Source organism: Nylanderia fulva, unplaced genomic scaffold (genome assembly GCF_048542155.1).
Source record: "Nylanderia fulva isolate GAGA-0341 unplaced genomic scaffold, ASM4854215v1 Scaffold116, whole genome shotgun sequence".
NCBI lineage: Eukaryota > Metazoa > Arthropoda > Insecta > Hymenoptera > Formicidae > Nylanderia > Nylanderia fulva.
The window spans coordinates 9,514-34,174 of record NW_028189365.1 but is presented as its reverse complement, the minus strand read 5'-3'; the positions used below and the strand labels follow the sequence as shown (position 1 = coordinate 34,174).

The 24,661-nt window shown below is 35.8% G+C and overlaps 2 protein-coding genes across 2 annotated transcripts; both read left to right on the top strand.

Annotated features, from left to right (window-relative positions):
- The first annotated feature begins 1,240 nt into the window (after positions 1-1,240).
- On the top strand, positions 1,241-7,228 carry LOC146724793 (uncharacterized). The gene is given in 9 exon segments (XM_085489486.1): positions 1,241-1,262; positions 2,675-2,731; positions 2,824-2,942; positions 3,074-3,229; positions 3,523-3,876; positions 3,878-4,935; positions 5,029-5,197; positions 5,851-6,045; positions 6,857-7,228. Coding segments are annotated over 9 exon segments (2,502 nt in total).
- A 15,357-nt stretch (positions 7,229-22,585) lies between these two features.
- On the top strand, positions 22,586-23,692 carry LOC146724792 (uncharacterized). Its single transcript, XM_085489461.1, has one exon. The coding sequence runs from the start codon at positions 22,586-22,588 to the stop codon at positions 23,690-23,692; it is 1,107 nt and encodes a 368-aa protein (XP_085345587.1).
- Positions 23,693-24,661: the final 969 nt, after the last annotated feature.

Here is a 24,661-nt window from a genome sequence, read left to right as displayed (position 1 = left end):
TTTTTTATTAAAAAAATATCACTAATAAATAAAACTGTTTCTATCTTAAATCTGAACATTTTTTTTTATTCTCCTCCTCCTTCTATAATATTGTTTCTTTGAGTTTTACTGCGAGAGTAGAACATCGCACTGTAGTTCGATTCTCGAGCGTTAAAAAACGAGCTTATTATTCCTGTCACAAGCGAATAGCATAGGGAAAAGCACCGCGTACATAAGCTCATCAGCAGCGGTGCTCGGAAAAACGCTGGTGCGAGCTCACCTCCACGGAAACGCTTACTCGCGTCACCCCGCGGCAACGTATCGGCTAAAATTTGCCACGGTATTCGCTCGTATGCGTGTAAGAAAACGCTGGCGCGAGCACGCGGCCGCCGTGGATGAAGCCCCGGAGCGTAAAGATAAGCTTATATCCTCCCCCCGCCAAACCTTCTCTTTAATATTTTTAAAAAAACACGCGACACTTGCGTACATTTTTAAACATATTTACACTCACACACACACACACACACACACACACACACACATACGCATTCGCTCATGCATTTATACTCTCACACACGCACTCACACGCGTGCGTAATAATTACTAAATTTCACGCAACAATTTTTTTATTTATGAACTCGCAAATATAACCTAAATTAATCATTTTGAGAAATGGACGCGCGCTGAAAACATCCGTGGACGTCGATTGTCTGCGGACCTACGGAATGCGGAAAAACGATTTTCGTGAAAACTTTTCTTCGGCACTTATCCGACATGTCCGATGTTCGATTCGAGAGAATTTTATTTTATTACGCTGAATGGCAAGATGCGTATCAATGTCTTCAATGCGACACGAGTAAAAATAAAGAAGAAATTATAAAGGATATACATAGGAACGGATACGGTAATACTCTGTTAAAATCGAAGAAAAATATAATCGAATTTTGCGAGGGGTTACCGCGTCCGGAAGATTATTCAAGCGATTCGCTATCTTCAAAATTAGTTATAATCGACGACCTTATGACAGAATCGTCATTGTGCGACACTATCGTAGATTTATTTACTAAAGGAAGCCACCATAAGAATCTCAGCGTTATACTCATCTCGCAAAATCTTTTCCATCAAGGCCGCGGGCAACGGGATATATCTCTCAACGCTAATATAGTAGTTTTCAAAAATCCGCGCGATCGCGCTCAATTTCGCCATCTCGCGCGTCAAGTATACCCCAACGATCCGAAATTTCTGGAAGAAGCATACTACGATGCTACCTCACGATTTCACGGGTATTTATTGCTCGATCTGAAACAATCGACTCCAGATGAATATCGATTGTGCACGTGTATTTTTCCCAACAATACGACACATTACGTCTACATTCCTCGTAGATCGATAAATGGAGCAGTAATGGAGGACGTATAAAAAGGCTGCATTTACACGTGAGACTTGTCAATTGCGCAATTTTATTGTAATGGTAACACGCGAAGAAAAGGACAACAAAGAGAGACATCGACGTCGTCGAAAAAATTCGTCCGCTATAAAGTTCGCCAGGCGGTCTATCGGCAAAAGAAACGTCTGCCTTTTGAAAACTCTTTGTTATATGAAAAAAAATTGAAAGACGTCGTTTTTACGTACTGCCAACAATAATCTGATAAAGTGTATTCAATAGTGTGTTTATAATACGCTTGCGCGCGCGAGGGAAACGTACCGCTCGAGAATCATGAAAAGTCACGTTTAGCCAAGCATAAATCTATCCTTTGACGCATTGCAGTAAAACGCGGCAATTGGAAAACTAAAAAAATTTGTTGGTACAACGCGGAGGTTTTTTACCCTACCTTATTGCTCTATTGTTACTTACATTGAACAGACGACTAGCTGACTAACTAACAGATACTGTACTGAATTTCATACTCGATGCTATACAAATACTTTATTTACAAAACAAGCAGTCGCGTATTTTGACGAGTTGAAGGTCAGTAATCCTGTTCAACATAACCGACTTCAAAATATTAGTCAGTACACCTTGTGATTTTTTCCTTTGGGGATATATTAAGGACATTGTCTACGCAACTGTTCCTGAAAATGAAGAAGAGTTACGACACAAAATCACTAGAGCTGTTAAAGGCATTACAGCAGAAATGCTACAGTCAACAATGAGGAATATTATAAAACGCGTTGAATATTGTATTGAACATGATGGTCAAAATTTCGAGCAATTTATGTGTTAATAAATGTTCTATAAACAAACATTGTATGTTTTCTTCTCCGAACTTTCTTTGACATTTCAAACCGTTCAAAAATACTTAGAATCCAACTTACTACTTTCATACATAAAATGTCAATTATCTCGTAAACGATGCATAGTAGGAATTTTTTACTACATATGATTTTTGTCGCAAATAATCCCTACTATACAAATATGCATAAAAAATTATAGGTATCCATTTAAAAAAACTATGTTAATCTGCATAACTCGAAAGGACCACGAGTAGAACAAAAATTATTACGTGCACTTTGTAGCTGACTTAGAGCCGTGCAAATTCCTCTTATTAAACTTTCTTGTAACTTCAACCAATTGCGAGATATTTGCTTAGACATCTATGGACAGACACCCTGTATATATATGTGTATATATATATATATATATATATATATATATATATATATAACAGTTACTGTTAAAAATTAAATATTTTAGGGAGAGCCCGAATACTGCCGGCGGAAAATCCGATTCCAATTGTTGTCGATATAGCGGGTAAGTTAACATTTTAGAAAAATAATAAAATATTTTAAAAAGAAATATAAAAAATATAGTAAGAAACTTAATGTATAAATATTTTTTTTCAGACCACAATGACGACGATGATGCTAACATCGTTATTCCCAAAGCTAACGACGATGCCGACGACGACGATTCTATCATCATCGTAAATCCAGCGGATAGCTTAATATTTACACCAGGTAAGGTGATATTTAAAAAATATAGGTTTACACACACAAAACGACCGACTTTGAATATATAAAGTAATATAAAACTTGTAAAATATATATGTATTATTTTTATAACAAAATTTCTAATGTTATAATATTAATTGAGCGGGAAGAGGAACCGGAGGAGGAAGAAGAGGAAGCGCTTGAGAAGCAGGAAGAAGAGGAGGCGCTTGAGGAGCAGGAAGACGAGAAGGAAAAAATAGAAGAAGAAGAAATTCTCGAGGAAGAAGAAGATCACGAGAGCGAAGAAAATGATCCTCGAGTGGAAGGTAACCAAACTATTTTACTTTTTCCAAAATTTTTATGTTCGAATTTAATAAATAAATTTAAATTTTTAGTAATTCGTCGCTTACTAATTAATTATTCTCCGGAATATTAGCTTCGAGAGTACGGAAGCGTTATTCGAGACCGGATATCGCCAAAAGATGGGTTATCTCGTCAAATAATAATAACAATAGTTGTGTAAAAGATTAAATTCGAGCATAAAAATAAAAGCAATATAACAGTACTTTATATACTTTATATTCAATTTTACAATTTTCTTTTTTTCTTTAGTACAAAGAGGCGGAGACGGTGGAGCGAGCAACACTGCAGAAAATCGCAACGATATTTCCCTGGAGACGGAGGAAAGTGAAGAGGATGGTGAAGAGAAGGTGGAGAGAAGAAGAGCATCGACACCAGCAACATCAGCAACAGCAATATCATCAACATTGGCAGGTCGATGATCGATTTAATTATATACATTTAATTAGGGAAAACGCGCGGCAGTTTAGAAGATTCGGGATAGTCGGGAGAGAAGCAAGTTTTGCGATACGACAGTTACCTGAAAGCAGGGATATTTACCGGTTTTTGGAAAATGCGTTTCGCGAAATTCACGCGTACGCAATAAATTCGAGTGAACCAGGAGAGGTACGTAGGTTTATCATTTGATTCGCCGAATTTATCGCACGGCTCCGCGGGATTATCCTTTCGTCCGGTGCGCGATTTGACTTACGAGGATATTTGGGACCTCGTGACCGCGGTAGCACAGAACGCGGGAGGACTTGATATTGCGGAGCAATTTAACATACGCATTTTTAACATCGCTGTTCCTTCAGGTCGCGGCCGCGTTGCATTAACGCAAGAAAATATCACGAAACGCTCAATAGTCGAAATAAATAATTTCGACAACTTGTGTTTTTCGCGCTCCCTTGTAGTAACGCAAACTTATTGCGAACGCGGTAATATACGTACGGGCGAATTGTACGAGAAATGGAATAAAGTAAGACACCCGCAATCGAAGTTACAACGCGAATGGGCTTTGGAATTAATTAGAAAAGCCGGAGTAATAATTCCCGAAGAGGGTTGCGGGATTCATGAAATTGAGCGTTTTCAGCGATATCTCGCCGCGGTCAATATCGCTATCGTTGTATATAATTTTACTACTTTTGGTCACGGCGCGAAACCGTACTATGACGGTACAGCAATACTCGCTTTTTTCGGGCGTGAATCCTCTCATCGACTAAATATTATGTATTATGAGAATTCACGCCATTTTAACCCTATATTAAATTTAAAAGCCGCTGCGGGTTCTCGTAATTTTTGTGTAACGTGTAATGTAGGCTTTCGGGACGATAGAGGTGGCGATCACCAATGCTCGAATAAATGTCCGCGATGTTTTACCGCGCCGCCGTGCGAACACTCCGACGACGCGCGAATAGTAAAATGTAACGCGTGCGATCGGACGTTTTTCAGTGCTTTGTGTTTCGAGCGTCATCGTAGGGAAAAATCTTATGACGGTAAATCGCTCACAAGTGTTTGTAGCGTCATACGATTTTGCATTGAATGCGGATGTATAATTAAAGCGAAAGCGAAGCACAAATGCGGCGTTTCTTAGTGCAGATTATGCCATTCGGAGCAACCTCGAAATCATTTGTGTTATATGAAACCTCTTCGCAACGACGTTAATTCTTCTACCGAGCCGTCGTCGTCGACACATCTTCCGAAGGTAGAAGCAACGACAGTGACGGTAGATGTATCCGTTGAGAAGAATAAAAGCATAATTGATAACGAAAAAGCGAGAAAATCGGCATTGACAGATAGAAAGGGACGCGTAGCATTCGTGTTTTATGATTTTGAAACACGGCAGGACGAGACGCTCGAAGGTACGACGTCCGTAAAAAGACACATCCCGACACTTTGCGTCGTGCATCAAATTTGTGAAGCGTGCGCGCAAAACAATGATATCTCCGTGCGTTGTCGCTGGTGCGGAGTGCGAGAGTTCGTATTTTGTAATGATCCGGTGAAATATTTTGTCGATTTTTTGCTACGCGCAGGACGAAATATTTCAAACAGATAATTTGCATAGCCCACAATGCGAAAGCGTTCGACGCTCAATTTATTTTGAAATATATTGTAGAAAATCGTGTCAATCTTGTGCCAAAAGTGATTTTGAACGGGACAAAAATCGTCGTATTAACAGTTGGACATACAAAGTTTATCAATAGCGTGAATTATATGCCAATGCGATTATCCGATTTGTCGAAGGCTTTCGGGCTGAAGGATACATCGGGTAAAGGCATTTTTCCGCATTTATCCAATACTATCGAAAATCAAATGTATGTCGGGCCATTACCCGACGCGCATTATTACTCTCCCGAAACCATGAAATCGAAAGAGTGCGAATGCTTTCTCGCGTGGCATACGGACATGCGGTTAAAAAACACCGTGTTTGATTTTCAACGCGAGATAGTACAATATTGCCGTACCGATGTTGATATACTTCGACGAGCGTGCATGGCGTTTAGAAAAATTTTTATAGCTCGCGGTAATGTATGTCCGTTCGAGGAATGTAAAACTATTGTTTCAACGTGTATGACAGTTTTTCGGAAAAATTTCTTACAGCCGAATACGATAGACGTCATTCCAGCGAGCGGATACAGAAAAGCGAACATATATTCGCGCAAAGCTCTACAGTGGTTGCTATGGAAGGAGCGCGAGCTCGATCATCCTATAAACCACGCAGGGCGTGCGCACGAATACCGTACGATCGACGGCACACTCGTCGATGGTTATTATAAAGAAACATCGGAAACGAGAGTAATGTCGCGTCACGTGTTACAATTCCACGGTTGCTTTTGGCACGGATGTACGTCGTGCTTTCCGATAAATCGCAATAGACCGCTTTCGTTGGCTCAAGAACGTAGAGATACGATTGACTCGCGATACGAGCGAACTCTCGCAATCTCGTGGCGACTTCGCCAGCAGGGGTACACGCTGACAGAAATGCTGTAGCTTTGATCGAGAAATGCGAGATAATCGTGAGATGCGCGAATTTCTCGAGAGTCATTCGATGGTGAAAACAGCACCGCTCGATCCTCGCGACGCATTTTTCGGTGGACGCACGGGAAATATCGCGACTTTTTGCAAAATCACAGATACGGAGAAAATATGCTACGTAGACGTATGTTCGTTATACCCGTATGTATTGAAGACGGGTGCTTTCCCTATTGGTCATCCCGACATTTATGTCGGCGATGAATGTTCAACTTTAATCGGTACGGCTCTGAATTATAATTTTGACACCGTTGAAGGTCTCGTACGCTGTACGATAGTTCCGCGCGATTTATTTCATCCGATACTCCCGTATTACGCGCACGGAAAATTATTATTCGCACTGTGTCGTAGTTGTTGCGAAACATTTTCGCAAACGAAGTGTACGCACGAGCCTAACGAACGCGAATTCGAGGGTACGTGGATGAGCTGCGAATTACGCAATGCCGTCGAAAAAGGTTATCTCGTGACTAAAGTAAATGAAATTTGGCAATATAAAATTAGTCAATATAATCGCGAAACACGGCAGGGTAGATTGTTCGCCGAATATATAAACTCATTTTTACAACTTAAACAGAAGGCAAGCAGATGGCCGAGTGAATGCGCGGACGATGATGCTAAAGAGCAATACCTGCGCGAGTACGAGAAAACCGAAGGTATTGTTCTCGATAAGCGTAACATCTCGCAAAATCCCGGTTTACGCTCGGTTGCTAAGCTTTGCTTAAATTCGTTTTGGGGAAAATTCGGCCAACAATCCAATTTGCCAAATACCGAAATTGTTAAGTCACATCGGCGTTTTATGTTATTATTAACAAGTCCCGAGCACGAAATAACCGATATATTGCCAATAAATGACGAGGCAATGTATGTTTCGTGGCTATTGAGACACGAGGCCGTCGTACCCTCACCGATAACTAATGTCGTGATAGCCGCATACACGACTGCATAAGCACGGCTAAAATTATATAATTATCTAGAGCGCTTAGACCGTCGTGTATTATATTACGATACTGATCCTTGCATTTATGTGAGCACCGGCGAACCGGATGAATACGAATCTCGTATCGGTAATTTTCTAGGCGACATGACCGATGAACTCGAGAGCTACGAGTGCGGTAGTTACATCGAGGAATTTGTGTCCGGCGATCCGAAATTTTACGCCTACATTGTGCGAACACCCGACGAAGTTATATACGAAACTTGCAAAGTTAAAGGTATAACTCTCAATTACGAGAACTCACGGCGTGTTAATTTTAATAGTATCAAAAAATTGATGTTAGCGAGAGAAAAAATACGAGAAAACAAGAATAACGAAGAAGAAGATGAGACAACGATAAATCTGCGTTTCAACGTTATTCGTCGTACTGCGTTTCATGAAATTGTAACGCGGGACGAAACAAAAATATGCGCACCGATATTAGTAAAACGTTGATTTATCAATAACAGATATTCATACCCGTATGGATATTTATTACAATAATATAATATTCTTTTTCTCCTGTATTTTCTCCCGCATTTTGTACAAATATTTTATACGCATATTAGAAAATATTTTTTTGTGTAAAATTTTGTAATATAATAGTGTTAATAATAGTAATAACATAAGTCTGTAATATGTAATAAGAAATATAAATTTTATGTACATTTTTTATAATAACAATAATACATGAATTTTAAATCGGCCAATAGAGCCCAAGCGCGAAAAATTAATTCTTCGGAACTGTATCTCTTGGTTTGAGATTACTAAGTTCCATATATAAATTAATCTCGAACTTACATATGAAGAAAAATAGGCGAGAAAAATATAGGTCCGAAAAGTCACTGAAGCGGGAACCGAACCCTTTTTAAGAAAGGGTCTGAATAGCTTAGTTGGTAAGAGCAGTCGCTCGGAAAGTGAAAGACGCGCGGGTTCGGTTCCCGCTTCAGTGACTTTTCGGACCTATATTTTTCTCGCCTATTTTTCTCCATATGTAAGTTCGAGATTAATTTATATATGGAACTTAGTAATCTCAAACCAAGAGATACAGTTCCGAAGAATTAATTTTTCGCGCTTGGGCTCTATTGGCCGATTTAAAATTCATGTATTATTATTATTAATAATATTGAAAGCCGACATATATTTCTTATTTTTATAATAACGTTACCAATTTTAAATAATTTAAAATTAGCATAGAATAAAATTTTGTATCTCAAATTGATTTAACATGTTCTTTTTTCTATTCTTTCTCCGTGTATCAAGAAATAATTTTATTTTATTTTTTCCAGCAATAAAAAACTTTGAATGCGAACCCGAGCAAGCGTGTTTTTTATTAGAGTTATTTTTATTACCCTTGGTGTCGAGGTGACGTTCAGCCGAAATTGTATACGTGCTTCTTTTTGTTTTTTATTGTTAGGTCTTATTTGTTACCGAGGTGTCGATAATACTTGATATCGCGTATACAGCAAGCGAAATCGTGGTCAGACGTTAGAGGCATTTGTAATTTTTGTATATCTTGTTTTCTTTGTTTCCTTTGTTACCGATAATGATACCAACATTAGCCGATAGTGCAACGCCTAGTAAGCTATCAGCCCGAAATCAGTGCGAGTCTGTATTTTTTGCTAATCTTTTTCATCGCTATTACTCCGGCGGCCCTTCCTCTCTATCGCGTAAAAGAGTTTGAAGAGCGAGGTGCATAGTCGCCCTCCACGTGGCCTTGGTATACCACGACTCGCCATTTTGTCGGCTTTTTCCAAAATCCAAAATTTGTATTGTGTTAGGCCTTACGCACAAAATAGAAAAATATAAAGAGTAAAAATACATATTATAAATTAGTAAGAAAAGAAAGAAAAAATTTTTTACTTTCTTTCTTGTTTAATAATTATTTCTATTTCTAATAATTTTTCTGTTGCGTTGGGCCCTATTAGTACCAGAGATATATACGAATTGATACGTGTCTGTCGATCACGTGTTCAACATGTTTTAGTCACGTGTGCGCGTTTCAGCAAACAGAGAATCCTCCTTGCATATCGCGACACGCGATTGTTTGAACCGCTCTGCGCAGCACATGTACGCGATCAGGGGCCCTATTCTCGAATCACTCGTAAACTTGCGCATACGCACGATTCGAGCGGTCGAAGATGCGAATACGTTTGACAACTGCTATTCTCGAATGAAAAATTTGACTGCTCGAAACTAAGTGAGAATCGTGCGCATACGAACACAAATTACATCTGGCAACAGTGCAAATATTAACCTAACTGACATTGGTATTTGTAAATATAACCTCTGCTCTGCCCACTACTCTACACATGTCGATACAAAAGACGTATTTTAGACATCAAGGTAGTAATTTGATAGGCAATTATATTCTATAAACAAGCTAAATATAACTTATATTAAGACTTGGTGATTTAGACGTGCAATTTTATTGGAAAACTAATACAAAAAGTGGCCTTTTTGCAGACTGGCGAATTGATAAAGAAGTCGGCAAATTCCGATTCAGTGTATGGATCAAGCATCGAGAATAATCTTTATTAAATCTGGACATATCTCGCGTTTTCAAATCAAGGTAATTCATATTTTTTATTTAAGCTATATTAATGTACATACATGGTTTAGGGAATATGTTATTGAATACAGAGGTTGTAAATAATGAGGTACATATTCAGTATGCAAATTTTTATTTTTTTAACCATTTTTTAACAGCACCATTTTTTTATTTTTTACAGCATCATAGATAAAAAGAAAAGAACTGATAATATAACAGAAGAACAAAGATGTTTGCTTAACGAATTTATGAAAGTTCATCCAGAATTAGTATCGGGAAAGTTTTCTAAAACTTTTACGTACGATCATGCAGTAAAGTTATGGCAAGAAGTGATCGACACTTTGAATGCTTGCAACGGTGCCGAGAAATATTGGAAATCATGGCGTAAGGTAATTACAATAATTATGTATTAATTTTTATAATTATATTTTTTTCATAATTATATTTACATGGGATATTTACTAATCTACTAATTTATCAAATATTTAATTCCAAAGCAGCGATCATGTTACTTTTCCCGTAGGGCGGAAAAATGAAAAGTGAAAAGTTTCACGTGGTTATCTTCTTCTTATGGTGTTAAATAGAAAAAGATAACTTCACTTTTCACGTATCCGCCCTATGATAAAAGATACATGATCGATCTTCAAAAATTAATAACAAAACAATTTATTTCTAGTGTTGGCAAGATTATCGTTCTCGTAGTAAAACGAAGCAAGCAGGGATAAACATGGAACAACGTAAAACGGGAGGTGGGGCACAGTGCAGTGCAGTTCTTACACCAGATGAACGAGAAGTATTGGATTTAATTCCAGCATTATTAACTAAGGGTCATGCAGATATTTCGGAATCATGTATGGACATGACTTTGGGCGAAGAGATTTGTAATTAAAATTCCTTTACTATGCTATTTGCTTAGTTTAATAAATAATTAGAATTATTAATTGCTACTTATATCTGTAGGATGACTTGGCAGTAGAAGCAGAAAATATAGAATTTTTTGATGATGTCTATAATATCATTCAAGCTTCAATAGCTACTTCTGCTATACTTGCAACTGAGGCAAGTGAGGCAACTATTGAAACATCAAATATTAATAACAACAACAAAAATACTGAAAATTACAATCCATCTACGTTGACAAAGTCGAAACGGAGATCCTCAAGGCAAAAAGTAAATGAAGTAAGATATTCTACCCGTATTTTAGCCAATGTTGCCGAAAAGACATATACTATGAAAAAGAAATTCTGCGACGATCTCATATTATGTAAGAAAAGAACGGCCAAAGCTCAAGAGCGCATGGCAAAAGCTGCGAAGAAATATGCAAAAAATAATTGCAACACGATGTGATCATACTCGTATGTTATTATAATCTTCAGTTTTACATTTCAACTACGGTTTTTGTTTTAAGAGTATTATATTACCTCTAAAAAAATGTTTTTTTTACATTTTATTTTATGGTCATTCGTAATTTTATATATAATGTGTGTGATGGTAATTCGTAATTTTACATATAATGTATGTGACATATTAATTTCATTTTTATTTGCGTAATTAATTTTAATTTACAAAATTATATCACTAGCAATTATGGCACTAGTCGGTATTTTTATTTGTCAAAGTACACATTCTTATTGTGATATTTGCATACTAGAAATGTATTATGAAAATTCACCAAAAACTAGAAATACTTAGGTTAAATAAATACCAAAACAAAAAAATTTATAATATAAGTATGCTGTCTTCTAAGCTGGGCAATAGAGCCAAGGAAACGAAACGAAAAATTAATTAAAACGGAACTGTATCTCAATTTGAGATCCCAAAGTTCCACATATAAATTAATTTCGAAACTTACATATGGAGAAATAAGCGAGAAAAATATAGGTCCGAAAAGTCGCTGAAGCGGGAATCGAACCCGCGTCTTTCACTTTCCGGGCGACTGCTCTTACCAACTAAGCTATTCAGACCCTTTCGATCCTATATTTTTCATTTGCCTTTTTAGTAGATGTTAGTAAATACCGCCGTGATTAGCCCAAGGCGTGAATAAACTCAGAAATAAATATTTTTATCGGCTCTCAATATAAATAATATAAGTATGCTGTCTTCTAAGCTGGGCAATAGAGCCAAGGAAACGAAACGAAAAATTAATTAAAACGGAACTGTATCTCAATTTGAGATCCCAAAGTTCCACATATAAATTAATTTCGAAACTTACATATGGAGAAATAAGCGAGAAAAATATAGGTCCGAAAAGTCGCTGAAGCGGGAATCGAACCCGCGTCTTTCACTTTCCGGGCGACTGCTCTTACCAACTAAGCTATTCAGACCCTTTCGATCCTATATTTTTCATTTGCCTTTTTAGTAGATGTTAGTAAATACCGCCGTGATTAGCCCAAGGCGTGAATAAACTCAGAAATAAATATTTTTATCGGCTCTCAGTATAAATAATATAAGTATGCTGTCTTCTAAGCTGGGCAATAGAGCCAAGGAAACGAAACGAAAAATTAATTAAATCGTTTCGTTTCCTTGGCTCTATTGCCCAGCTTAGAAGACAGCATACTTATATTATTTATACTTGAGAGCCGATAAAAATATTTATTTCTGAGTTTATTCACGCCTTGGGCTAATCACGGCGGTATTTACTAACATCTACTAAAAAGGCAAATGAAAAATATAGGATCGAAAGGGTCTGAATAGCTTAGTTGGTAAGAGCAGTCGCCCGGAAAGTGAAAGACGCGGGTTCGATTCCCGCTTCAGCGACTTTTCGGACCTATATTTTTCTCGCTTATTTCTCCATATGTAAGTTTCGAAATTAATTTATATGTGGAACTTTGGGATCTCAAATTGAGATACAGTTCCGTTTTAATTAATTTTTCGTTTCGTTTCCTTGGCTCTATTGCCCAGCTTAGAAGACAGCATACTTATATTATTTATATTGAGAGCCGATAAAAATATTTATTTTAGAGTTTATTCACGCCTTGGGCTAATCACGGCGGTATTTACTAACATCTACTAAAAAGGCAAATGAAAAATATAGGATCGAAAGGGTCTGAATAGCTTAGTTGGTAAGAGCAGTCGCCCGGAAAGTGAAAGACGCGGGTTCGATTCCCGCTTCAGCGACTTTTCGGACCTATATTTTTCTCGCTTATTTCTCCATATGTAAGTTTCGAAATTAATTTATATGTGGAACTTTGGGATCTCAAATTGAGATACAGTTCCGTTTTAATTAATTTTTCGTTTCGTTTCCTTGGCTCTATTGCCCAGCTTAGAAGACAGCATACTTATATTATTTATATTGAGAGCCGATAAAAATATTTATTTCTGAAAAAAATTTATGTTGTAATGTAAAAAAGAGAGTTACTTAGATTATACTTAACATATACATACACGTAATACAGACGAATTTTAAATAATATATATATATATATATATATATTAAAGTTGATTAATAATAAATAAACGATTGTTAAGAAATAAATTTTCTGTTTTTTATTTTATATATTTATCTAATAATTACAAAGAGTATATATTATGTGTAATTCAAGTAAAATAGTTTCTAATTATTTGATTTTGGACTAATCGGCCCGCTGCTAAATCCGGATTGACCCTACGTGCATTTCTTATTTCTGGAATAATATCGCAGTCATCAACATACATTCCAAAATCTAATAGATCATCCCCTTCTTCCGGTAACGGATCTGGTACATTATGTGCTATGCACATATTATGGAGAACAACACAGGTGTTGATTATTTTAAAAGCTATAACTAAAGAATAGTGTAATACTCGATGCTTTAGGCAACAACGAAATCTCATTTTTAAAAGGCCATTACACCTTTCAATCAACGAACGGCACGACATTTGTCGTTCATCGAGCTTCTGGGGTCATCGGCTGTGCGTTAGCAATAGGTGTTAGCATCCATGGTCGTAAAGGGTATCCTGAATCACCTGCAAATTGAAGCAATTATTATATAAGAGTTTGAAGTATACATATGAAAATACGTATGAACAAAATAAAAAGTATTGCAATAAATATATTGTACATACCGAGCAAACAGAAAGTATTTCTCCCATATCTTACATATATTTGTTCCGCTAGTTGTCTAGCATTTGAATTATTCCAGATGTATACATCATGTGAGCTTCCCGGAAATCGTGCATTTACATTTATGATTCTTAATCAAAAATCACATATCTAAAAAGGAAAATGGAGTTTTATACCAGGGTGGCCAGCGGTCCTTGAATCCTTGAAAACCGGGAAAGTACCGGGAATTTAAAAATTGCCTTAAAACCGGGAAAAGACCTTGAATTTACTTTGAAAACCGTGATTTTTTCAAACGTGTCATTTTTTAATTGCTATTGATTGAAAAACATTGAAATAACTCTTAATTAATTTTTTGTTGAAGCTTTATGAGTGCATTTTAAATAAACGCGCGTTCATCTTCCCTCCCCTCTCTTCCCCACGGTGCTATTTGGCGTATCGTTCTAATAATGTTTGCGGTCCGCGAGTCCGGCGGGCTCGTCGCAGTGATGACAGGTTTTCTCTCTCGCACATGCGCGCGCCGTGCATACGCGAACGAGAGAACCCATCCTGTCACACATCACTGGCTCGTCGCGAAGAGAGTCCGCGGAGAGGGGAGAATCATTTGGCGCGCAATGCTCCGCGCTGCTTTTGTCTAAATAAATGATAAACAAATCGAAAATCTAGACTGTAACGGTCGGTAGTTTCTCATATGTGATTCTCAGTGCAATACCTATAGATTAATAAGAGTGATTATAGAATAATAGGAGTGATTTATTTGTTGTCTTCTAACAGCAGGTAATATATTATTATCTAAATAAAATTTATATATATAAGATCATTTTCACGAAGGAATATCGGAAAAATAATGATATTGTAAAATTGTTAAATAGCGAAATTACAATTTAAAGAAAGAATTTTAATATTTAAACTTTTTTTAAATTGTGTATATTTTTGAATAAGCCAATTTATATTATTTATTAATATATTATTATTTTTATTATTAAAAATATTACAGAATGTGGTTGAATCAACATTTCTTTATTTTTGACACAAAGTTTTTTAATAATTATTTTCAGTTGATTTTTCAAAGAATAATGTCTAAGTTTAAACAGAAAACTACCAAGTATCAAGCATCCTATGAGCTTATTTATCCATGGGTAGCACGAGATCCAAAAACTGACACCAATGCATTATGCACGTGGTGTAAAACAGTTATTAATATTTCTTCCATGGGAAAAAGTGCTCTTCATAGTCACGTCAAATCAATAAAGCATAAAAACATTGTTACAACTAAAGAAAATAGTATTCCGATGGAAATGTTTGTACAATGTAAAGAAAAAGATAGTGCACAATCTGCGACTACTGATGCCGAATCATTACAAGGTACCCTTATTATTATTATTTACTCTCTCATTACATTTAACAATACGTGCTTAACAAAACATTCTGCGCATTCGCGAAAAGGCACTCCACTTTTGTCCTATATACGTATCCATCTTTAAAACAGATGGTTTGGTTATAGCGATAGATGTGGATCCCGTAATATCCGAGGATTTTGTATTCACAATGTTTATTAAAAAATTTATTTGATTTTTGTAAATTACGTGTCCACTATTTTTATTATTTTGATTATATAGATCTAACAAACAATAAAGTATATACCAATTTTATAAAAATCAAAATATTTTTGAAATTGAATTGAATGAATTATTTACAATTTATTAATTATTTGTAATTTGTAATAAATAATAAATTTACTTTTCTATTATAATAAATAATTAATACTTTTTTATCATTTTCCAAAATCTCATGTCGAATTCATATATATTTAATTATAGTAAATAAATCTACATATCATTGTATAATTTAGACAGTAGTAAATAAAATTTGTTTAAATGTGTAGCGTTAGTATAAAAAATATTAAAACTTTCAAGTTATCTTTATCGATTCTAGTATTTTTAGAATCTCACAACACGGTTAGTCCTATTAAAGTAACTGGAACTACTGTCAATGATCGTGGAATTTTAACAGCTTCAACTTCAGAGAATAGCTCATTAAGTTTACGGCAAAAGTCTGTGCACCAATTTCTCGTGACAGATATTGTCACAAAAGCTGAAATTCTTTGGTGTCTTCGAACTGTTATGAACCACATATCCATACGAACGTCTGCTGCTTGTGTCTCAACTCTCTCTCTGATGTTTCCTGATAGTAAGATTGCTGAGAAAATGCAACTAGGGAGAACGAAAATTTCATACAGTATTGTGTACGGTATTGCTCCGTATTTTTATCATGAACTGCTTAACTTAGTCGATGGTTGTGATAATGTGGTCCTTGAATTTGACGAAAGTTTGAATTCGATTTCTCAAAAGGCCCAAATGGATCTTTACATAAGATTTTGGCACCCAAACGAGTCCTTGGTATCGACGCGATATTTTGACTCTGTTTTTCTTCAGCGCACGCGTGCTATTGATTTACATGAAGCTTTGACGGGGTCTTTTGGTGCGCTAAAACTCGGAAAAATTTTACAACTGTCTATGGATGGGCCAAATGTAAATTTAAAAGTTTTTAAAGATTTAAATCAGGAGCTAAAAGAGTCCTTTGACGGTAAGGCGCTCTTGAATATAGGTAGCTGCGGCCTGCATGTTGTTCATGGTGCATTTAAAACTGGAATGAATCAATCTAAATGGGAAATTATGACTTTCTTGAGAGCTGTGTACTATCTATTCAAAGATTCGCCAACACGAAGAGCTCAGTATACTGAATATACAAAGTCTTCTACTTTTCCCAAAAAATGTTGTGCCATTAGATGGATAGAGAATGTTGCCGTAGCAGAGAGAGCTATTCAAATTCTCCCGCATTTAAGAACGTACGTCGCCGTATCAACAAAGGAAAAATCTGCTCCAAATTCGCATAGCTTCAAAACAGTTTCTGAAGCTGTCAATGATAAACTTCTTGGTCCAAAACTAACTTTTTTTAGTACAACAGCATCTTTGCTTGAGCCATTTTTGCGTGAATTTCAAACAGATGCTCCTATGGCACCATTTTTATATAATGAATTTTATACTCTTATACATTCTATGATGCAGCGAGTTGTAAAAACCGACGTTCTAAATGGCACTTCTGATCTTCATAAAATAGATTTATCGGAAAAAAATAATCTAATATCCGCAAAGAACTTCGAAATAGACTTCGCAACGAAAGACGCACTGAAAAAAGTAAAAGAAGTTTCGGAATTACAAATTCTTCAATTTAAGCAAGACATGTGTAGATGTATTGTCAGAATTATAGAGAAACTACATGAACGTTCACCTCTGAAATACAAACTTACACAAGGAATCTCGTGCTTGGATCCGAAAATCGCTGTTGATCCGAAGATTGCCCATAAGAGGCTAATATCCTGCCTAGAAATATTGGTTTCCAGCGCAACAATATCTGGGATCAAAGCTGACCGCATAAAACAAGAATATGTTAATGCTTGCAGCGAGCCTCAAATTGAGGATATGTTGAAATCCTTCAAAAGGACTGAAACTCGTCTAGATAAATTTTGGATAGATGTAACTAAATTGTCAATGAAACCGTGTGATAATTTCGTGGATTTTATTAAAATTATTTTGATTTTATCTCATGGTAATGCCACTGTTGAACGCGGCTTTTCCGTCAATTCGGAATGTCTCATTGAAAATCAACACGAAAAAAGTTTGATTGCGCAAAGACGTATCTATGATACTATTAAAATTGTAGAAGACGTGGATAATATAAAAATTGAAAAAAAGTTGATACATTCTATGCGTAATGCACATTCTCGATATAAAGAATTTACGGCGAAAGAGCGTGAGGAGCAGAAGATACAGTCACAAGCAGAGTTATTGAAGAAACGTAAGACTCGAGAAATACAAGAATTAGAGGTCAAAAGAGCCAAATATTTGGCTGAAGTATCAAAGATAAATGCAGCCATAGTCAGTTCCACTGCCGATATGAAAAAGTAAAATTTAAAATATATTGTTTCTAATTTGTTTCTAACTTGCATTTCATCACGTTACCTAATTAATTTTCTAATAAAAAACAACTTAAAGAGCATTTGTCTTACTGTATTACTTGTGTTACTACTATTGTTTTATTATTTCCTTTTTCTTTTTGAATAATTCATTTTCACTACACGCGAATAAAATTAAATCCTACGCGTAGCGGTGAAAATATGTTTCTTATTAATAACCTTGAAAAACGATATTTTTTATCTGGAAAACCGGGAAAAGACCTTGAATTTGAAAATTGTGAATCGCTGGCCACCCTGTATACACACACACACACATATATATATATATATATATATATATATATATATGGTATATACATATATGTAGTATAATTAAAATAATTTATATAATAAGTTTAGTAATATAATAATATATTAAAATAATAAATTAGTAAAATTATAACGCTCTTATATGTTGAAATAAAATTGTAAAATGTCAGTACAGGCCAACTAATTTTTTTAGGCCAAATTTTTTTATTCAATAAGTCAGTACAGGCCAAATTTTTTTATTCAATATTTTAATTGAGAGGTCTAAAAACTTCCTTTGAATAAAAAAATTTATATTGACTGGCAACAGAAAGAAACGTTTTCAGGCAGAGTTTTATCTTATTTTTCCAATCATCCTCAATGCCAAAAAGTCGGAATAATATACAATTTAACAGACAGGTGTTTGCTTCTATCACACCCACAATTTTATAGCCAGAATCTTGAATTAGTGGTCAATATACTCTCAAGTAACGGTTATCCTCTTGACATGATATTCAGCAGCATTAATCTCCGAATTAAGCATCTCATTTCCAATGGAATGCCATTTCCAATGGAAAGAATTTAATATATATATATATATATATATATATATACAAAGTGCTCCAAAAAAATTGGAACATTGAACAATCTCGAAAAGTATACGTTTTACAGAAAAATTTCAGACAAAAATTGTAGGGAAAAAAAATTTTTTTACTAATCTTATCAATTTGACCTTGGACGGCGTTACCAAAGTCAGAATAAGGTCACCTCGAATTTCTTAGATGGAATCCTATATTTTTAATTACATATTCTTGTAGCTTATCTCGAGAGCTTTCCAAAACACTATAATAAAATTATTTTTTATTGAGTGCTCTTTGAGTTATAAAGGTTAGAAGCTCACAATTTTTTGACATAAAATGTTAAATATCTTTGTAAAATATTCCATTTTCAGTAATCATACCTACTTTCTTGCATAGTATAATAAGATCAATAAACAAAAACAGATAATTGTTAAAAAAAAAAATGTAATATTCAATATGCAGCAAGCATACTTTTTTTATAAGCAACTGTTTTTTTACACTAATTCATTGGTCTCATTATTCCGTGCAAAAAAAGATATGATTACCGAAAATGGAATATTTTACAAAGATATTTTACATTATATGTCAAAAAATTGTTAGCCTTTGTAACTCAAAGAGTACTCCATAAAAAATAATTTTATTAGTGTTTTGGAAAGCTCTCTAGATAAGCTACAAGAATATGTAATAAAAAAAATAGGATTTTATCTAAGAAATTCAAGGTGACCTTATTCTGACCTTGGTAACGCAATCCAAGGTCAAACTGATAAGATCAATTAATAGATTTTTTACAACTTTTGTCTGAAACTTCTTTCTGTAAAACGTATACTTTTTGAGATTTTTCAGTGTTCCGATCTTTTTGAGACACTCTGTATATGTATATATACATATATATATATATATATATATATATATCCTTAAAAAATCATAAAAATGAAAAGGTCAGGCCATGTTCAAAAGAAGATACTCAAAAATTTAAACCTTTCAAAATTTAAACGATCTAATAATAAATTATCACGAAAAGTAACTGATATGTTATTCAAGGTGCCAGTTCAAAGTGAACATACGTAAAGTGTATATTATCTAAATTTAGTAATAATATATTACCATGAAAAGTAACTGTGATATTTTATTCAAGGTGCAAGTTCACATTGAACATACATACATATAAGTAAAGTTGCTCTCAAAAAACTATGATGTTTTTCGATGTCCATTTAGAAATAATGTCAAAGCTCTTACAGAATAATTACTACAACATTTGAAGTACAAAAAGTATTACATTAGAAGAAGATTAGATTAGAATAAGGATTCAACGTATTTTTAAAAACTCTACACACAACGAAGTGAATATACAAAACTATATACAAATACCTTTTTCTTCTGTGTTTCTGAAGAAATCTGTAAGTCAAATGAAATCTTGCTATTCAAAACCTATTTTTCATGATCGCAAGACACTATTTTCTATTTAAAAGACGTCTGCTAAAATTTTAATAAATAGATATTATTTATGATAGAAATGAAGAATTTGTGCTTTACAGTATATGGATAGTACATGGTTATTTCAAACACTGAACCGATGCATACAACAAAACTTTTCTCTGTCTATTCAATAAATTACTGATAATGTTAAATCCCAATCACATATGCCACCTTGCCTAGGTTAATGATGGTCATTAACGGGAAATTTTACTAAAGAAAGATTGGAGATTTTTAATTTATACAATTTTCACAACTCTTATTTCAATTATTTATTCTACCCATCGAAAGTTTTTTGAGAGCAGGCCGCCATGTTATTTTTTTGAGTCATTAACAAATTGGTACTCTGGAATTACGAGCAATTATTTTTCATTGTACGGGCTAGTATGAATTTCAAATCAAATCTCTATAAACGACTATTATATTTTGTGCACTAAGAATAACATATCGCACTTATTTTCTAGAATCAAATTGTAATCAGTTTTACTTATATGTATGTATGTTCAATGTGAACTTGCACCTTGAATAAAATATCACAGTTACTTTTTATGGTAATATATTATTACTAAATTTAGATAATATACACTTTACGTATGTTCACTTTGAACTGGCACCTTGAATAACATATCAGTTACTTTTCGTGATAATTTATTATTAGATCGTTTAAATTTTGAAAGGTTTAAATTTTTGAGTATCTTCTTTTGAACATGGCCTGACCTTTTCATTTTTATGATTTTTTTAGGATATCAGTTACTTTTTAAAGTACAGATATATAGAGCAGCTTTCTAGTAATTCAAGTATCACAAATATATGTACTTTCGATTCTTATCACATAACTTTGTATAAGTAACAATTTATGCAATACAGTTCAAAATAATTGAAATATATGGTATATATGTACATATATAAAATATATAATTATATTATAGTATACATATATATTTTATTTAATCATATATGTAAATGTTTGTATAATTGTAATAACTTTTAACGATACATTGCACATTTATTTCTATTGCAACAGAATGAATTTATATTCTTGTATAAATATTGAAAATAAAGAATGAGCCCCTCCATCGCCCATTTTCGTGAGAACGCAACCATATATTTTTCTTTGTCTCTCCGATTTTAACACGACATACATATTTCTGTCTGATAATTTTTTTCTTGATGATACTTTTTGAAATGTCATGAAGCCTAGGTCAAATTAGAAACTTATTGCACTCGTTTTAACGCAGCGCTTACAGCAGCTTTTATAAAGCGCCAGAGCAGCCGATATTTTATTTTGGCGCTTACGGCAACTTTTATACAGCGCTAGAACAGTTGATGTTTTAATGTAGCGTTTACGGCAGCCTTTATACAGCGCCAGAGCAGCCTATGTTTTATTTCGGCGCTTATGGCAGCCTTTATACAGCGCCAGAGCAGCCGATGTTTCATTTCGGCGCTTACGGCAGCCTTTATACAGCGCAGTAGGTATACTAGGCCGGTTCTAACCCAGGGGCAATGAGGGGGGTGTGAGGGGCGGGGGGGAACCGGGGGCGAGGGGGGGTGACGTCACGCGGGGGAGGGGGTCTTATCAGTAGATAAGTTTATCTTTTGTTTATAAACATATCAGATTACCTGATAAGGGGATCATATTACCTGATAAGGGGATCATGTTACCTGATATGTTTATAAACAAGATAAGATAAGAGGATCATGTTACCTGATATGTTTATAAACAAGATAAGATAAGATAAGCGGCGTCTTTTAGCGGTATCTAAGTTTTCATAAACAAGATAAGATAAGCTTGAGCGATATCTAAGTTTTCATAAACAAGATAAGATAAGCGGCGTCTTTGAGCGATATCTAAGTTTTCATAAACAAGATAAGATAAGATAAAAATTCTACGAATGGCTGCCGCCGTTTCAGAATCCAAGCTTGGATCGAGCGCCGACAATTGGATATCTAAGTTTTCTCTGAAAATCCAAGATAAGATATCTATTACAGCGATATCTAAATTTTCTCCGAAAATCCAAGATAAGATAAGATAATTCTGCGAATTATTAAGAACAAAAGGTTTGCCGACAATCAAGCGGGTTGATACATGATCCATACAGGTTGCGACATGTCAATCCGATCCGACGTGTCAATCCGATCCGACGGGGTGAAATGAAAGGTAACGGGCGGCCTTATCTATGTATTTCTAAGAATTATCAGCGGGTAGATATCGCACAAATATTTCTCGCGAATTAACAATTGCATCATCATCCCACGAACAAAGGGATGATCGGGATATATAATGAGGACCGATGCAGCTGCCGGGCCATAGTACCACTGGCGAGCGCACGCTTTCCTCAAGGAAAAATAGCTGTGAGAAAAAAGTTTAGTGTGCAAAGAAGTTTTTTTTTTGTAATAAGTGTGAAAAAGTGAATTTTTTACAAAAATGGAGAACGTTGAGCGCGACCTGTTGGAGCGTCCTCGCCAAGTTGCTAACTTGGGCGAATATTTCGGATGGCTGCAAGAGTGCGAAGAATTTATCGAAGAGCTGGAAGAACACAGCCGTGCCAAGCGTCCGCGTCTCTCGATTGGACATAGACAATCTCTGGTGGCAAGAATAGCGCGACTCGAGGGTGCAAAGGTGCGCTTGCAGAGACGGTATGTCGGTGAATCCATGCCTAGTGGCGGCGGATTCAGTGGCGGCGGCAATAACGCGCAAAGATTCGTTTGGCGCGAAATCGATACGGCGTTCGATAGCCGTATACTGACCGGTGCGATAATTAACGCAGACCACATCGAACCGCGTCAGTTTTTGGAAAATGCCGCAGACATTGTAGTCGAGAACGTGGAGAATGTGCTGCAGAGACACATCAGTGTAAAAGTGAACACTGTTTTCAACGGTGAATTTGTGTCCGGTGACAAGCGCGCCAATAAAAGTATCAACACGAGAAACTTTGAACTCTTTCGCACGTCCGATGTACGCGAGTGGTACGAGCGCCGCGTAATCGAGCCCACGCTAGCATCGCTAGAAGAGTTCCAGGAACGCGATAGCGGCTGGGCATTGTCGCGGATAATAGATTTGACAGTGAATGTAAATAAGTACAATCCAATGCGCGCGGGATGTCATGTCAAATTACCGCAAAAAATTATGGCAAAGAGAGCGGTTGTTAATGTGCGATCAGCGGACAATGCGTGTTTCGCATGGTCGGTGGTGGCCGCTCTGTACCTCGCTGAAAGACATGTGGAACGAGAATCCTCCGATCCGCATTACACCACAGTGCTGAACCTCCAAAACATTGAGTTTCCAGTGACTGTGAATCAAATTAAAAAATTCGAACTTGCAAACGACATCTCCGTAAACGTGTACATCATCGAGAACGAGAACATCGTCCCGTTGCGTCTTTCGGAAAAAAAGAAGGACAGGCACGTCAATCTGCTGTACGTGGAGGACGAAGACAGCGTTGGACATTTCGCATGCATAAAAAATCTGTCTTGTCTCGTGAGCTCGCAACTGAGCAAAAAAGCTCATAAAAAATTTATCTGCGATCGGTAAGTATATATTTATTAAACTTAAATTATATTTAAAATATTTCTAATTAAATTTTTTATTTTTTACAGATGCCTACATTATTTCGGAGCGGTGGATAAATTGCAGGCGCATATGGAAGATTGCGGGAAACTGAACGACTGCGCTATCCGGCTGCCGAGCGAGAATGACAAGTGGCTCAGCTTCGACAACTACACGAGGAAGGAGCGGCTTCCGTTTGTGGTGTACGCAGACCTCGAGTGTGTTTTGGCAAAGACCGAAGATGCCAAAAATTATCAACACCATCAAGTGTTCAGCATCGCGTACTATGTACAGTGTTCGTACGACAGTTTGTTGTCCGCGTACAATTCCCGCCGTAGTGTCGATTGCGTCGCATGGTTCGCCGAACAGCTTAAAAATTTAGCAATTCGCGTAAAAAATATTTTAACGACCAATGTTCCCATGGTAAATTTAACGCCTGACGAGTGGTTAAAATTTCGCACCGCGACGCATTGTCACATTTGTGAAAAACCGTTTGACGAAGACGATACACGCGTCCGCGATCATTGCCACCTCACCGGGCGGTACAGGGGTCCTGCGCATTCAAATTGTAACTTAAATTACAAAGAATCATTTTGTATCCCTATAGTCTTTCACAATCTGTCCGGCTACGACGCAGATTTTATTATCGAGGACATAGCCACAGCGTTCGAAGGGGAAATCGAATTACTGCCGATAACAAAGGAAAAATACATATTATTCTCGAAGACTGTTAGATTGACACAAGATAATAATTCGAAAAATTATATCAAATTACGGTTTATCGATTCGTACAAATTTCTCAGCGCTAGTCTCGACAAATTAGCGTCATTTTTGGATAAAGAAAAACTAAAAATTTTACATTCGGAATATCAAAATTTAACTAGTGAAAAATTCAATTTATTGACACGGAAGGGCGTCTTTCCGTACGAATACATAGACTGCGTGGACAGATTA

Excerpts from the sequence above, each read along its gene's own strand:
- LOC146724792 (XM_085489461.1), top strand. The coding sequence starts at position 22,586 with ATGGAGAACGTTGAGCGCGACCTGTTGGAGCGTCCTCGCCAAGTTGCT.